Below are 18,157 nucleotides of genomic sequence, written 5' to 3' on the forward strand. Positions count from 1 at the left end.
AAAATCAGCCTTAACAAGATTCAAAGCAGTACTTCTGAAGAATTTAAATAATCCACAAATTTAAGATTTACAGAACATTTTAACACTACAGAGAAGCAGATCTCAAGCTACAGCCAAAAGTAGTGGTGCTCTTTTTCTTCTTTTGGTGTCTCTGCTCCTATTTGTGCTGTCTTATGCCTTACCCAGTTTCCTTCTAAACATAAAAGAAGAAAGTTTAAGGAGCTAATTCATCAGAAAAATGGATTGTTCAAGGTCAATATTCTTTTTCCACTACTGTTTTTCCCTTGGAGGGATCACATGAAGTCAGATGCCAGAGCTGGTACTACGGAAGCGACAGGACCATGCAAAGCATAGCAGATAAAAGCAGGAGAGACTCTTTCATCCAGCAGTATCTAACCTCAGCTAAAAATCACTTGACATTCAGTTTTCTTCAGCTACAAAATCCTCATATCTTCTAGACAAGACTCCCGCTTCCTTTCTCATCTTTTTTTTTTTTTTTTTTTTTTTTTTTTGGGGGGGGGGGAGGGGAGGGGGCAGGTTTTGTTTCTTATTAAGACACCACAAGTCTGAGGCAGCACAACGGGAAAATCAGAATCATCTATTCACCCCCTGTGAGTAACTGCTCACTCTTGGTGGTAGAAGAAATAAAGGTTTTGCAGAAGTGCTGTCAACAAATAAAGTTAGCACTTGCTGTAAACACAGGAAGGTATAAATAATTTCCATATTTCAGTCCTACAGGAACTGAGCTGCTGTCAATTCATTTTTAGAAGTTTTTGACCTCCTCTGAGCTCCCATAAACCTCCACCTGCTGACCTTTCACAGCATGCTGGTCTAAACTATTTCTCATAGGAAGAACTAAGATGACAGCAGTTCAAATGCAGCGATTAGTAAGCAGGATGGGTGACTTTTAAAGCACTATAGGCTACTATAGGCTTTGTAAACTGGTTAGCCTAAACTTTGGAGATGCAGTTTGTAGGTGAACACAAGCTCATTTAATCTCTCTATGTATCAATTCCCCACCCACTAGTGGAAGACTAGAACAGCTCTGCTCCATCGATATGTCGAAGTGTGTTCAGCTACTGCAGCAACAGACATTACAGCACCCGTGGAGTAGCAGTCTTCTTGCCAAATGGAATTTTCAGGCCTGGGCTATTTTAAACGTGGCTCCCCATTATATTCCTCTGAAATGACTCAGTAAAATACTGTTTGCCTGGCTACTTTATTGCAACAATTTTATTATTTCCCATTATCTGTGTACATTGAAAACAAAACAAAAAAAACCATAGGTCTGGACCTCTGTAGATTAGAGCTTGAAATCAGCATTAAAAGTTCCTGTATCATACTTCCACTAAACATTTTTTAATCTATCCATTTTCCTTCTTTTTATTTCAGTAGATTTTCAGCTATAACACTATAATCTCTGAACAAAAGCATAATGAGCCCAAACTCTTTACATCAGCACTTTTGCTCACACTGCAGTGCAGTACAATGGGATAAGTTCTGCATTGTTAGAGATGTCTTTCTGATAGGATGTTAAACCAAGGTCTTTTCATCTTTCACGGCTTCACATCTAAAAAACAAAAATCTCATTGACATTCTGAAAGTATAAAGGAACAGCCACATTACTTCAGCCAGTATATATACCTCCTGATATGAACATGCAACCTTTATACATCCTTTGATATAAACATGTTACAATTCACAGCCATGTGCAACTTGTTTTCAGAGCCACAGTAAATACTGAGTTTCTATCTATGATGCCAGTTTACAGGCACCTAATTTATTCCCTTATGAGCTCTTGCAGCTACCAGCTGCCAAATAATTTTGCTTCTTTTAAGACAGCATACAATATAACAGGTGCGGTGAGCTCCTTCTCACATTTATGTGACAATATTGGAGCCTGAGGCTATTGAACTGCTAGTACCAAGGACTGGAATAGCTGGGACTAATTGACATTACTTCTTTATCAGAAGGAAGATGTCAAATAGAGGCATGCCCATTTTATATCCTTTATTACAATTATAACATGACGTTAAAGTAAGCAAGTTAGTAGTGGGGAGAAGGTAATCTGTTGTCTAAGGTCAGATCTTGGTCTTAAAGTGCTAACATTAATGTCTCTGTTTATATCATGCTAATGTACAGGATTTTTTTCCGACACTGTGTAGTTAAGTTACTTGTGTAGGTTTAGGTGTCTAAATTTTTTTTTTTTTTTCTTAATTTAAATGAGTTTTGAAAATGGGATTTCTCAAACTTTGGATCTGTTGTAGGCTGGGAAGACTGGACACACAGATCTAAGTAAGGAATTGTAATTAACTAGGTATAAGTTAAACCTGTTTCAGAATTGGTTATATGTAGCCATAAAATAAATTTACAAATTATATTGAGAAATATGATTTCTCTTTTTTATTCTGTTAAATCAAAGCACATCTGGGATGCTTACTTAGCCTAATCTTCTGAATGCAGAAGCTTTTCAGTAATTTATAAAAGTAAAGGCAGCTTTCTGAATGCTTGAATATACATTTTAGTTGCTAATGTTATGCAGCTGCGTGTAGAATGTCAGGTTTATTTTTTAAAAACATGCTAACGCATGCATGCATCTATTTTGAAAATCAAACACAAAGGCAGGGTGGTTTGGATTTTTTTTCCCTGCCAGATTTATCTGTAACTTCTAAGGGTTTCCAAAATGTGTAAGTAATATACAATGGATCATACTTGTGCATAAGATAAACCACAATTTTTTACAATTTATTTTTCTAATATATGATAACTTAAAGTAACTGTCACACAGAGTAAAATGTACATAAAGATGTGTTTACATAATTTTCAGTCTCCCAAAGAACTAAGTCTCATCAAACAGACCAATCTGTCATGAAACAAAGGTCCATGCTCCTACTTCTTTATTTATGTGTATCTCATTTAATGAGCTATCCCACTCCACCCCTAACTCTCAGTTTTAGTAGAGCTACTGAGAAATGAAAACTTTATCTCATATGAATCTGAATGATTAGTACTACTTCTATTACAAATGATCTATCTTCAGTGTACCACCAGCCTAAGAGTAGGAAGGTCAGGAGAGGAACATTACCCTTCCAAAAGAGTTCTCCCTAAAAGAGACCATTGAATGGCTCTCTACTGAGATGGAAGGACTATGAAAGTCTGCCCATAATGGATACAAGATTGTTAAATAAGTAAATTTCTCACTGAAAATGTGCCCATACATATATATATATATATGTATATATAATAGATAAATATGTTTATATATATTACAGAAATGGTAAATGACATTTCTTTCAGTTAAATGATGAAAATAGGTATAAGAATTGGTAACAAGTTTCTAGCAGCATACAAGATGAATAATTGAAATGGCAATTACTGTGTGCGTGGTTTTCTTCAATTAACAATTCAGCTTGAATTCTATTACATGTCATCATTTTTCTTTCTTGCCAATCATATAGTCATTTTGGAAATTTTCTGTGTCATACACAGCCTTCACAGAGTCAAGAAAATGAAGGTAAGAAGTCTTATCTTGGACTATCTTGTCTAACTCCTGCTTATTTGGAAGCTACTCTACATTATTCCCACTGATACTCATCTTTTACTAAGTACGTGGAACAAGATAGGCTACAGCACTTGTCATGGCAAACACTGTATTTTTCTTAATATCGAGAAAAATATCCATCTGCAAGTTTTCACAGGGAAATCCTGAAACTCACAGTTACTTTATTGTTTACTATGTAACCAGATGCCTCAAAAGACTCTCCAGAAGAGCTTTTTCTTACAACCTCATAGATATGTGACATTGTGAAATTAAGATCAGGTATAATTAAGATCTGTGCAAGTATCAATTTTATTCCTTATGAAAGTTGTTCATATCTTCATATTTAAAATACATATTTCTCACACCTAATTGATAATTTAAAAAACAAAGCAAAACAACCTAATTTGCTGTCCACCAAAGTATATATATTCGTTTAAATACCCTGCTTTTAAGAGTTGCTGCGAATAAATAGCAAATTCTCATCAAAGCTTTCTGTCAGAAAGCAAACTCAATAACAGTTACTCCTCTCTGCTCCAAGGCAAATGATTAATAGCCTGTGATAAATAAGGTGATGTGCACAGTATACTGGAGATGTAAACAAAAGATCAAAAGGTTTATTTCATCATAAATTCAAAATATATGACAGCTGTGTAAAAAAACCCACCTGAATAATAGCCAACTCTTTATTGCACTGAGGTGGTTAAAAGAGAGGACAGAAAAAAAAAAAAGTATCTTATATTTCATGGTCTAGAAGACTAATACTGACTTTTCATGAACAAGATATTAAAAGATACCTTAGTTATCAGGAAAGCGTGTCTACCTAAGTAAGAGAAACAAACTATTTAAAAGCATATGTCCAACTAATTTTCACTGAGACCTAGACACTCCAGCCTCTAAACCTTTGGAAATTAGGTCAGGCGTTTCCCAGACAAGAAATTTGGAATCAATACCTTAAATTTTTTCAACCAGAAGATTTAAAATCTATGAGATTTGTCCATATAAGATAACCCTTATTATGTGCGTCATTTACTGTGACCATAACCCTGCAATCAATAGCCAATGCACTTGTGATCAATTTGCAGACATTGGAAACTCAGTCTTCAGTAAAGCACTTCTGCATGGGTATCATTTGAAGATTATACTCAAGATATTTGAACACTTTTGAAGATAAATGGAATGTCTAGAAATAATAACATAAAAGTCCCTAGTGAACCTATTTAATATTTCAGGAGGTTTATCTACATGTATATACATACACACGTATATACTTACATCTATATTTACTTATATATATAGCCATGCAAGCTCTAGAAGTCTTGCTTTTGTCTAAAAATAGTATTCTAACTAATGTAATTTTAAAAAAGCCCATGACTGAGACAGCCCTGAATTTGTTTCATTTTCTCTGCTTTAGACTCCATTTCTCTTCCAAATTACAGGTCTTTATTGTCATTTCCACAGACAATATCCACAGTATCTAATGTGACAGAAGCCAGAGGCTTTCATGAATCACATATCAGATACTAATGTAGATTTTTTACCGATAACTTCTTTTACTGCACTTTCATAGAAAATTATTATTTTCCACAGCTGTATTAATGTTTAAAGAGTCAGACTTTATCACCACCCAAACAGGAGTTCCCACAGATGATAAAAATGCCCCAAAATAAAATAAATATGAAACCAGCCTGTTGTCTTAATAGTCATGTACTACATTTTCATGGTCATAATAGAAATTCACATATGGTTTCAAATTGCACCTGTTTGCAGAGCTGGCAAAAGATAGATACTCTGTAAAGATTTCTATTTACTTGTATTACAGACAAATTTTTAATATGCAAAAGAGAGTGAGGTTCTAGCTTCCAGTCATAAACAGAAATCCATAGCAGAATCTCTCCGAAATCTAATAGAGAGATACAAAAGCAGAGCTCAAAAGAAGAAAGCAAATTTTAAATAGGTACAGAAAACTAACTTTTCCTTCCAAAAACCCCATAAACTGGTCTGTGTTGCATTTTAAAATACAGAGCTGTACAGAGAACTCAGAAACTCAAAGTTTAGTCCTAAAAGGTGGCGATTATTGAAAACACTTTCTTTTAAGCTTGCTTTTTTGCTCATAAGTGAAATCTGTAGAGATTGTATGGAGGACCCCAGGTAACTCCTTCTGAGAAAAGGGCAAAGCAGATAGCTTCTTAAAACTGTACTGCATGAACAAAGGGCACTCAAAGTAGTGGAGAAATAACATCCCTATGATTTCTTCATTATTTTATAAATTAAAAATTATAATAGGACTGAAAACTTAGTTGGAACTGTTGGCTAGGAATTAGGATTTTTAACCAATAGATAACTATGTTTGAGTCTTTATGAACTACTACTCCTAGCAGGGTCAAGGAGGACAAGTTCTTCCTAAGTGTATCATAAAAACAGCTGAAAGCTGGGGGGTTTTTTTGTTTGTTTGTTTGTTTCTTTGTTTTTAAGTCTTCCAGAAATTAAGATGGGAAAAAGGGCCAAGGTCTCCAGCTCTCATGTTTAACAAGGAAAGAAGTGGTGGAGTTCCTGTGGCTGATCTGCCACAGATGGCAGCTGGTAGTCCATAAAGCTGGATTGTTTCCATATACTCCATTAAAGCATTGTGGTCAGTGAAAGAGCAACCAACATAATTAACTGCCAAATTATGGTATTACTTGTTGCTCCTTCAACATATTGGTTTCATTAGCAACTAGTTCTATCTACTTGGAACAACCTTTCAATATGCATAGCAGCTCCAGGCCCAGAAACATGCTGCGGGGGAGTTTCACTATTTTGAATAGATATTTTGAAGATAATGTTGTGTTTTATTATTTTCATTTTTGGTTTCAATTTCTTTTTGAACATAGGCTGCAGATACTTGCTTTGCCTAAGTGTGATTTCTAATTGCAAGTACATACAGTGTATTGAACAACATGAAGATTCCTAAGCTGCATTTAATTTATTATAATTACTTTATACTGTACCTCTTTAGTCACTAGGGAATGCAATGTAAAAGCCAGTCAACATTAGCACTTGAAAACTCTGACTACTCTTTTCTCTGTCTTATCACTGCCATTTGATGGTACCAGTATTGTTATTTCAGCAGTGACTTTCTTTATGGTAAGAAGGGGAAAATGAAGCTTTCCAAAAGAATAAACAGTGTTCTCCCACCGATACATCAAACTGCTTCTTGTTCTTTTTGCTGTTTCCCACTTGTTATTGCATCTATAACACTTTCCAAATTCTCATGCAGGGCATCTGATGCAGTTCACAGTTACAATTGCTGCCAAAGGAAAACTAAAGTTATTGTATCAAGGTATTGAACAGTGGGAGGGCTGGGGCTGGAGGCTTTGTTCAGCTTTAGCCATTCTTTTCTAGTCCAATTTAAGGTACTAAGTTAGAATGGCGTTTGTATTGTATTCACTGGCAAAAGCCTCTACCTCATGCAGTATTTCAGGCAGATTAAAGACAGAGTAGTTAAGTCACATTGCATTTTTTTATGTGGTGAGACAATCATTAGCACATACTTCTTTAATGCAAGTTCTGGTAACACAATCTAAAATTTTACTTCATTTTATCATAGAATAGGAAGCACTAAACAAAACACCAAAACGCAACACTGACAAGAAGTGACAAAAATTATTTCCCCATTATATTTATAAAATCCAAGGGACTGTTTCCAGAGTAAAGCTGCATAAAAAACAGCATCTTATGTTTCCAGAATGGATGGTAAGGTCCATCTGTTTTTACTGGTATGCAGTGAAATGGAGAGGAAAAGGTATCTCTGACAGAAGTAAGGCTGTGCCATGCAGCATAACTTTGTTTTCTTGCATCTCTCATAAATTAGTTTCAGTCACCTTGGCAGAGGTTACAGTCACTGTTTATGTATATCACAGCAGTGCAAAGCTTGTGACTCCTGGATGGAAGATCAGTGGGTAGCCACAACAAAAGCACAGTACTCACCTACAGGAGGTAGCATATCAGCTGACTTCTCGAACAGCCATGTGAGACTGTATACACAAAAATAACACACATGTTTTCAAGTGAAATTAAGTTTTCACCTCATGCCTATAAGGCAGATTATTAAAAATCATAGATTTGATAAAGTGTAATTTATAAACGATTGTATCTCCAGTTTTATGCCACCTTTTTCCTCCTTTTTCTTTTTTATACATTTCTATTGAATATACATAGCTGAATCACCTTTTAAGTTTCTTCTTAATTTTCCAATATCATGTTATTGCTCCATTAAGTCTGCCTCCTCAGGTTCCTTATATGTTCTAAGTTGGCTTTATTTATTAATTTATTATTTTTTTTTTAGTCATGGCCTTTTATTCCTCTTCTAGCCTGGATCATTTATCTATTTACCTCTTGATACTTGCTCTTTTCTGCTTTGACTCTTCCTTTTCCTTTGCTCTGACAAATATTTCATACTACCAACCTTCTGGCCTTTTCCACATCAAAGAAAAAAACAGTTCAGTAAAATCTCCATTAAATTGTGGTCATGTACAAAAGAGCAAAGTTTACTTTGCAGTTCCCTATTTGTTCAGCTTTCTACATAGAATTGTCTTCCAGTCAAAACGTAAGAGTTATCTCTCAACCATATTTAGTCCTGCCTTTTGTATAGAAAGCAGTCTGAAGTGTTGTAGTCCAACTGATATGGTAATGAGATATTTGATGGTGAATTCTATGTGTTCCTAAACTTTTTAGGCTTGGGTAGTGCCATCTGACTGCTCCTAGTTCATAATTTCTCCAGCTCATTGCCTAAGCACAGACTCATATCCAGAGAGAACAAAGTGCTCTCAAAAACAAAAGTGGTTTAATATCTGTCAATACTTTTGTAGATCACCTAAAATTTCACTCATGTCTTCAGCTGGGGCATCTCCGTAGTATATCCACATGAAAATAATACTTGGAGCCATGCTGTGTGAGCAAACTGTCTGTTCGCTTATCTTCCTTAGGCTTTTAGCCAAACAAAATTCTTAATTTTGCCTCCAGCGGTTTTCCAGAGCTCTCCCAAATCTTTTCAGCTTGTGAAAGTAATCCACTTCTAAAATCTTTCCTCCATAAATAAATTTGATGAACAGCAAGCTGTCATTGTGTGTGAAAACAGGAAGCAAGCACAAGACCTTCTCCTTTAGGGAGATAAAGTCCTTCCTGCCTCTCTGCTTGCCCCAGCTGCTCTTCTATTTCTGAAAATGAAACAGCCTTTCTGCTTGGAGTGGAGCGCTCTCTTAAACAGGACTAGGTACACATACACACACACACATTGTCTGTAAAAGTCAGAACTTTTCAATAATTTCCAATTTTGACAGAAGTTGAGAAAAAATAGAAAGGAAGCTGTCTGATAATGTAATAAACATCCTGGTTTAGCAATTTCAGATTCTTTTATTCCCAAATTACTTTTTGAAAACTTTACATTAGAAGGCTAAAGGCTAAAGCAAACATCTTATTTTTTCTTAAAATCAAAAGTTTGAATTGATCTAAAATCTTACTTTTATAAAAAATGTCGGAGTCAAACTCAACATGCATTTTGAAGTTACAGAATTCCCTTTGGAAAATAAATGTCATAGCTCTGAATGATATTTAAATCCCTATCTGACACTTTTTGATCCAACGTTCATGGTGGAATCTTGAAACATACTACGTTAACAAAATAATCTGCTCATTTTTTTCACTCAAGCTGGAGATTACTGTTCAAAATGAAGGTTACAGAAAAAGTTATCAGTAAAAATAGCATTTTCAAATAGATGCAGATATATTCTTCTGACTGGCAGCTGTTTTAACTCATGTCAACCAAAGAAGCCAAGTAGGAATAAGAGTTACATGCTGAAGAGTATGACTTTACATGAAAAGATAGCAAAATATGTGCCTATATCATCAGTGGAAGACCTTTTTTGCACTATAGCAGTCTTCTGCAGGTTATTTATTGCAGTTTTGCAATGCACTCTGGTATGGTGTTAGAAGACTTAATTATACCAGAAAGACTCTTTCAAAGACTGAAAAGCACAAAAAATTTGAAAATACTTTAAACATAATTCAGAAAAACATTCTCATTTCAAATGTTTTTTTCAATTTTGTCTTAAACCTCCTGAGTTCTGGATATCTGTGTTAGTGGCACTTAGTCCTAACACTGAGTTATACTGTCCTAGATGTGGAGTGATGCTCTCCCTAATTCAGTTTTCCTTTTGTGGACTGTACATTCTTACATGCATATACCTGCATACATACACACACACAAACACATGCACACAAAGACACTACTTAAACAAATTTAATCTAAATTTATTTTCTCTCAGGTTATCTTCACAATTATCCTTCATTTTTCTACCCTTAAATTAGTACCCCATCCATCACAGCTGTGTTTTCAAAGTGCCTTAGCTTCCAGACTCAAATGTACGTCTAAGCAGAGAAAAAAATGAAGAAAAAAAACCCCAAAACACGCTGATGCTTGGCAAATTCAACACATTCAGCAAACTGCTATTCCTTACTCATTGTATGAAGACATAGAGAGAATCTTTGAGAGTTAAACGCAACAAAACAATCTGCAAGTTGCATGAAGGAAAAGAAAAAGAAAAAAAGAGAGGAAAAGAAAATAAGACATTCCTCTTAACTCCGAGATTTAGTTCCCATCCTGAAATGGGATAGGCTTGCTGGGTAGGTTTGGGTTCACTTTGTTTTGCAGAAAAGTGATATTATCACTCAGACTGCTATTGTAGTTATTCTCACATTTTTTCTGTCAGCTTTCACACCAGTTTGATCTTGGTTGGCTGCAAGAGGGCCATCTAGTTGCTCTCTCACTCCTTCTCAACAGAACAGGGTAAGAAAATTATATGGAAAAGCTCATGGGTTGCAATAAAGACAGGTAGATCACTTCCCATTACCATCAGGGGCAAAACTGACTCGACTTGGGAAAATCAATTTGATTTATTGCCCATTAAAAATAGAGCCGGATGGTGAGAAACAAACAAAAAACCTAAAATACCCCCAGTTCTTCCCAGGCTCTACTTCACTTCTTCATTACTGCTCTTGTTGGCAGCTGTGTAAGTATCTCAGAAAACTTCTAATTTCTAATCTAGCAGCCTGATTCGTATTTTAAATAATGCAGATTTCACTGACAAATGTGGGGGAAAGGCTGCTTGTGAGTTAATCGAGAATATAAATAAACAAATTAATAAATACATTCACATTCTGTGGGTACCATTCAGCTGGAGGTGAGGACAGGGCATAATTATCTTTAATTAGAAAGATCCAGACTGGTTTAATTTTGGATCCCAAAACCTGAGAAGTTTCTTTCCTCATAAAAAAAGCTGCACAAGCATTTCCTTTTGTCTGTGAGGATTCTCCTTTATGACACAGCAGACTGTTGGCAGAGAAAAGTGTGAACTGCATGCCGACAACAAATTTTCTGAGGACATACTTTTCTTAATCATTTCTCACAATTGTATTATTAGTTTACTAGGAAGAAACAGCTGTTATAACCCTATTTTTTCACCACTTTACAAAAATTAAAAAATAAAAAAACCCTGATATTTTGCAAACTATAGTGAAATCTAATTCTATCTAAGATCCAGTTGAATATCTGGTGATGACCCACAAAGTTTCTGTAGGGTTACAGCTTCTGTGCTGTCCTCAGCAACCATAATTATACGGCACTTGAGCCTCAGGAAACAAAGATATACATTCCAATGAGACAAAGATAGAAATTTCCCCAAAGACTGCCCTGAGCTCTGTAATGACTTTTAAAAAAAAAACAAAACCACAAATATATATACAAAAAGTCATTCTCAAAACAGGCATCAGCATTCTTTTTTTCACCATAACAGTACAATAGGAAAAGAAAGTTAATGTGCATTCAGTTGTTACAACCAACATCTGTGTCTGTACCAAAAGAGTGCCTAGGTCAGGAGGGCACAGCAAAAGTTTCCCTGATGAAGATATTTTGGGGTTTTTTTGGGAAAGTGTGGGATGGACACACACCTCTCCCTTGAGCATTAACTTCGAGATGTCACAGTGGCACACAGTATTAAGCATATGATTCTACTGACAAATTTTACTTTTTTTTTTTTTTTAAATAGGCTGGGAAGTGATATTAAGTCTCTTTTCCTTGTTAGTCTTGAGGAGGCATGGGATTTAACTTACTTGCTTTTTTGAAAGCAGATAAGAGTCATAGAACTTTACATTTCTCAAAAATCTATTTTTTGTCCAGACGAGCAGTTCTGCTGGACGCTGTTAGTGATAAAATTGTCCTTAAATATTCACCTCTTCAGGATTACCTTTACAGCTCATCTTGGCACTGTTTAACCAAGCAAAAGTAATCTAGTTTGCAGATGGTAAAAATCCTCTTCAGAGTTCGATGAATTGTGATAAAACATTTTTACAACTTCATTCTGCTGGTTTGTTGCACAGAAGGAAGTATTCCTCCCCTCTTGTCATGCTGTTCAGATAACCTGAAATAGTTGGAATTGTTACTATTATGTAGGAAAAACTATTATGTGTAAAGAAGTATTACATACTATAAGAAAACAGATCCAGCTAACAGGATCAAACAATATGTGCCTTCATAAATCTGTTTTGATTAGTCTGGATTTCTACTTTCCCCGATCCCTCATATACAGTGAAGAGCGACAGTAGAGATGATTCATTTCAATTGCATTAGTCACAGGTAAATAAGCATCTTCTAAATTTATAGTCAAGACAGATACTTCAAGTTATCTGGGTGAACTTCAATCTAGAGAGGGTGCAGGTGAAGAAAAAAAGGAAACACTTCAGTGGACAGTGTTCACTAGACTTTTTTTCTTATAAGGAACGTGAGATACTTAAAAAATACCCAGCCACAAACAGGGTGAAGAGCTACTTCTCAGTCACCCTTCTGCCCTTGGCAAGGATTTAATGGCCTTTACACTTCTAGCTATTGGACTGCCTGCATTTATCCAGACATCTGTCATATCTAGATCATGTTAGCAAAATGTATCCTGACATCTTGAAAACTGCTTAGACACAAAAACTTCTGAATAACTGTTTTTTCCATTTATATATCTTATAAGAAAGGCTTTATGGAAGCTTTCACTTGCTTCTAATCCATAAACTACACCAAATTTAAAGGTTCACAGTGCTCTTAATCCCATATAACCTATATTCTCCTCATTGTGATTACAGGACACGGGTAAGCCAGTTCCATGCAAAACAAGTGAATGCTGAAAAAATGTAGTTGTTGTTTAATGGCAATTATTTGCCAAACAGGTGGATAACTTTGATCCAGGGAGAAAAAAAACCCAGAATTTCTTATTGCAAAACCAAGCTAATATTTTTAAAAGCATCTTAAAAATTAGGTAGGATGAGTGTCATGGTTTGATCCCAGCTGATAACTAATTACCACACAGCAGCTCACTCACTCTGCCCCTCCCCCCAGTGGGATGGGGAGGAGAATCAGAAAAAATTAAAACCTGTGGGTTGAGATAAGAACAGTTTAATAATTAAAATAAAGTAAATATAATACTGCTACTAATACAAGTAATAATAATTGTAATGAAAATGGAGACCACAAAGAGAAAGAGAGGGGAATAGAACTGAAGAAAAGCAAGTCATGCACAATGCAATTGCTCACCACCCACAGACTGATGCCCAGCCAGTCCCTGAGCAGCAATTGGCTCCTCCTAGCCAACTCCCACCTGTTTATATACTGAGCATGACATTCTATGGTATGGAATGTTCCCTTGGCTTGTTCAGGTTGGCTGTGCTTCCTTCCAGCTTCTTGTGAACCTCTTCACTGGTAGAGCATGAGAAACTGAATAGTCCTTGAATTAGGGTAAGCTCTACTTATCGACAACTAAAACATCAGTAAATTAACATTATTCTCATATTATATCTAAGACACAGCACCGTACCAGCTACTAGGAAGAACATTAATTCAATCCATTTGAAATCAGGACAATGAGACAAATTTTTTTATTCTTTCTGACTTCAGATATTTGGAGGTTGTCATGTAAGCAGAAAATTAATATGGGGAAATTTGTTTTAGGTTAATTTACTGAGTAATCCAATCTTAAGAATCATAAAGGTACTTTCACACTTTTTACCTACCTTTCAAGTGAACAGTTTCAACTGAGGTCATGTTATAAGAAAATAAAAATCTTCAAGTCTGATCACCCAAAACCTAATGTTGCGTTGGGCTTCAAAGACGCATCAATCCCTATGCATTTACTCATGTTTAACTGAAGCGTGAATCTTAAGTAATAAAAATTTTAGTTTTAGTCATGAGGAAGATGAGACTTTATTTTACTGTTTGCTTGGGTAGGGTAACATTGGGTTTGTTCACTGGGTGCTGTTTGATGTTTTGCTGAATTTAATACTGAAACAACTCTATGTGGTTTACAAGAAGTAGATGTCTTAAAATCTGCTGATTCCTTGCTTGGTACCCATTTAGGTACATCTGTTATTCAAGTGACAGCCACAGACGCTGATGATGCCAACTATGGAAACAGTGCCAAAGTGGTGTACAGCATCCTCCAGGGACAGCCATATTTCTCAGTGGATCCAGAAACAGGTTAGTAATTCATTTAGTCTTACTTTTTGCAAATACAGAGACAGGATGCAGGGATCAAGAGGTTTTTCACTTGCATTTAAATATTGGAACAAGCTTATGGTATCATATGACTTGTCATGAAGCTGATACACTTTTTCTAAATGGCAACTGGAATCACAGTGAAAGTATGCCTTTTTCTGTTAAAATAAAATTATTTCAGAAGAACTTCTTTACTTGGTACCAGAAGATGAGTGTTAACTGTAAAGGTCAACAGTCCAGCAAGGATGTAGCTTACTGTAAAGGGTCCAAAGAATCATGAAAATATTAAAATTTATTTTACACCAGTTTCTGGGAATTTCATCTGTTTGTCTTTAAGAAAAGAAAAAAGGAGCTGGAAAGTGTCAGAATATAAGGTTTAAAAAAAAAAAATATATCCCCAAAGGTAAATTAAATATTTCTAAAAGTTTGTGATTGATTCTTGATTTTTGACAATTTTTAACTCTTTAAGTTGAAGTTTTTAACAACTGTACTCTGATTCCAACAGCTATTAGAATTGAAGCAAGAAGCATTAATGATTCTAAGTTGTAAAGTATGAATGGACACCCTTTTCACTGTTACACCAGAAATTACATAAGAGACAGACACAAAGAAGAAAAACTTGTTTGAACTTTGGATATCTATAATCCAAAATCAGGATTCACAAAAGAAACAAAGAACACCACTCTCCTCTCCTCCAGATATTTAATCCTAATGCACATAAGATTTAGCAGGAATTGCATTATCTTGTTCCTGCACATTATCTACATTTTTCTAGTTTGAGAATCCAGAGTTTAAGTGCAATTGTGCCCAGAATCCCTGAAGTTAATAATCCATTAAGCACAATCAGATGATGCCTAATTTCCTTTTGAAACAAATTCTTTTTTAAATACAGCAAGGGCATTGTATAAAAAAGATTGTATGTCACATGGCTATAGTTTTAAAGGGAAGCATAATAATTTTGCCTAGGATTAAAGTGTTTGGGTTTTTTCCACCTTTTCCCTGTCTCTCTTCTTTTTCTCTTTTCTCCAGTCTCCTACTCAAAACATATGTACTAGGCATAAGCAGGGAAACAGGCTCAGTACCACATGGTCATTAACTGATAGCAGCAGGAGATCAGGCAGGCAAACGGTTTTGGGGAGACCTGGGTTCTCATCTTTGTTTCTAGGATTATCTTTCATTTTTATCCAATTTGCTTTTTAATGTTACATATATTAACAAGTAAAGTAATCAGAACCTGGTAATCCTGGATCAGACATAAATGCCATAACCACTAGACTACAAAGGTGTTTCTTTTTTTCCTTTGTTTCACTCTCTTTCTATGAATAGGAGTCTTCCAATGTAGCTGCTTTTTGCAGAATAAACCAGTTTCCATATCAAGATAAGCTTGTAATGAGAGCCACCTTCTGAGAAAGGAAAGGCAAAGGTGTAAATAACCCGGGCAAGAAGGATGCTGTGTTTAAATTCTCCCACTTCACAAGAGAAAACCCTCATCACTTCAGCCTTGCAAAGCCACCACCTTCAAAATACAAAAAAAAAAAATAAAAAAATAAAAAAATAAAAAAATAAAAAAAGTTCTGCTTGATTTTCTGAAAGAAAACTTGTGTGTGTCCACTTCAATGAAATGGTCTTTTGGGCTCTGGACCCCAAGAGAATTGAGGTGACTTCTGTGTTCAGGCTATGGGATTTTTGGTTTTGTCTCCTGAGCTCCCTACTTTTGTGTCTTCAGAACACTCTGAGACATTTAAATTACATTTATGAAATTAGTGAGACTGGACACCCAGAAAAGATTTTATAGTCTTGTCTAATTTTTTTTTTATTACTTATAACCCTAGCTATCTTACAGCGGCCATCACTGGACATTAAAATCTATGCTCTATTACAGTCCAAAGAATGAATCCAAGGCATGTTAGAGTTCAGTCTTGCGCTATAACATCAAAACCTCACCAGGTTTGGAGGTTAAAAATTCATTAAAATAATAGCTGGGGACAGTAGCTGAAAAGTATCATTAATTCAACAAATTTATATTTTTGTCATTGAAAGAATGATTAGATTCATTTAGCACATCACAAACAATGAATAATATCCCTGTTACATTTATTTCTCCTTTATTTTTCTTAAAATCACATTAAATCAGCCTTAGATTGAAAGGCTTATTGCCGTATTTCTTGTTTTGATTACTATGGATTAACATCTGCACAGTTACCTTATGTGAATCCATGTAAAAACTCTGAGATTAAAGTGGGTGGTACTTCACTTCTCTGTTTCTTCTTTTCCTCTCTTTTCCAAGGCATAATCAAGACTGCTTTACCGGACATGAGCAGAGAAAACAGGGAACAGTACCAAGTGGTCATCCAGGCAAAGGACATGGGAGGCCAGATGGGAGGACTATCAGGGACCACCACTGTGAACATCACTCTGACGGATGTCAACGACAATCCACCTCGCTTCCCCCAGAGTATGGAGCATCTCATAGTTCTGTTGTTTTCCAAAAAAACTCTCTAAAATCAGCTGTTATACTGTCACAGTCTGGGATTTTTTTTCTCCCTTTTTATTTAGTATAAATACTAGCCCACTGCTGCGTCTATGTTGCAGCATTATTAAGACAAATGGGAATCACTGCTTCCATTTCTTTAAGAGCAAAATACTTCTTGGAATGATAAACTTACTTCCCATTCTTAGTGTGCTTACAGGAATGCGAGCTGTAACAATAACCTAGGCTAACTGCAGTGACTTGAAAGCCTTTAGAGGAATTCAATTACAAAATCTAGAAGTTTTTGGAGGCACTTATAGTTCCACATGTTTAGCTTCCTTTTTGTTATAAATTTATATAAATATAAGGTATTTGCAGTGACACTTTTGTAGTTTGTACAATTGGGGTTGAAAACCCATTCAGCACTCGGATGTTTGGTATATTAGTTGTATTTAAAAGGAACATTCAGGACCCCTTAAGTGTCTTAGAAGAAAGCAAAGGGCTTGTAAATACGGGAAAAGAGGGTAGTTGTAAGAAAGATACTCGACTGTACTTTGTTACAAGTCAATATTTAACATACAGGTCCTTATTGGACCCTTCAAATAAGGATTGTGCATTTTATCAGGTGCAGGTGTGCATTCTGTCAGATATTTAAGGTATTTTTCCAGTGCTACAACTTCACTCAGTAAATTAATATTAATTTACATAAGAAAACAGATAAAAAAATAACATCAGATTCGGGAATGTCACATGCAAATGCTGACTATATCAGATTATTTTTTTTTCATATTATTGGTAATAAATAACTGAAAACATTGATTTAGAAACATTTGTGTATTGCCTAGTGATGAGAGATCTTCATTGTCTAGTTCTGACTGGACAGAATAACCAGAAGAAAAACACTGGATTTATACTTTTTCTGCAACAGCTTATCTTTATAGTTAGACTTTTATGGCAAATGTTGTCAGAAAATATATATACATTCACTTTTCAAACACATGGGCAAGAATAAAATGTATAATCAGATTTCTTTCTAGCAAACCTTGATTATAAAAACATTAAATGAAACCAACCATTGAAAGAGCACAAGTATATGCACAGTAAATTAAAGAAAATCTGAATGTATCTGCATTTAAATTAACTATAGCAATTAACATGAACATGTATCAAATGTTCTTTACCATGACACTTTAGTATGTATTACCAATAACAGATGAATGAATGACTTTCACACAGAACACCTACAAATCCTGAGTGTATTTTTCAAAAGAATTTTTTAAAAGTGCCTATTTTGTTTTAAACTCTTTTCAAAATCCACACTGATTTCTAAAACTCTTGTGCCTTGAGAAAACAAAACAAAGTCCCCTACTACTTCTAAATATATCTGGGAATATTTCTAGAAAACTGAGAAAATAGATCTATATCTACTGTTAAATAATCAAGGTTAGAACTGTTTCTTATTGTTGAGGCTCTCTGTTCCTTAAAGCTGAAGAAAAAAAAAAAAAAAAACACCACACATTAAAAGCACAGCACTAAATGGCTTTGAAGAATCATTTGGAATTTTTGTGACAGTTTGTCA

At 35.2% G+C, this 18,157-nt stretch overlaps 1 protein-coding gene across 1 annotated transcript in view; it reads left to right on the top strand.

The window, feature by feature from the left end:
- Positions 1-18,157, top strand: part of CDH9 (cadherin 9) — a 66,772-nt gene that overhangs the window by 31,412 nt on the left and 17,203 nt on the right. The window contains exons 3-4 of the mRNA XM_037382216.1: positions 13,971-14,090; positions 16,396-16,563. Of these exons, the coding sequence (XP_037238113.1) occupies positions 13,971-14,090; positions 16,396-16,563 (288 nt within the window). The remainder of the gene's footprint in view (positions 1-13,970; positions 14,091-16,395; positions 16,564-18,157) is intronic.

Source organism: Falco rusticolus, chromosome 3 (genome assembly GCF_015220075.1).
Source record: "Falco rusticolus isolate bFalRus1 chromosome 3, bFalRus1.pri, whole genome shotgun sequence".
Lineage (NCBI taxonomy): Eukaryota > Metazoa > Chordata > Aves > Falconiformes > Falconidae > Falco > Falco rusticolus.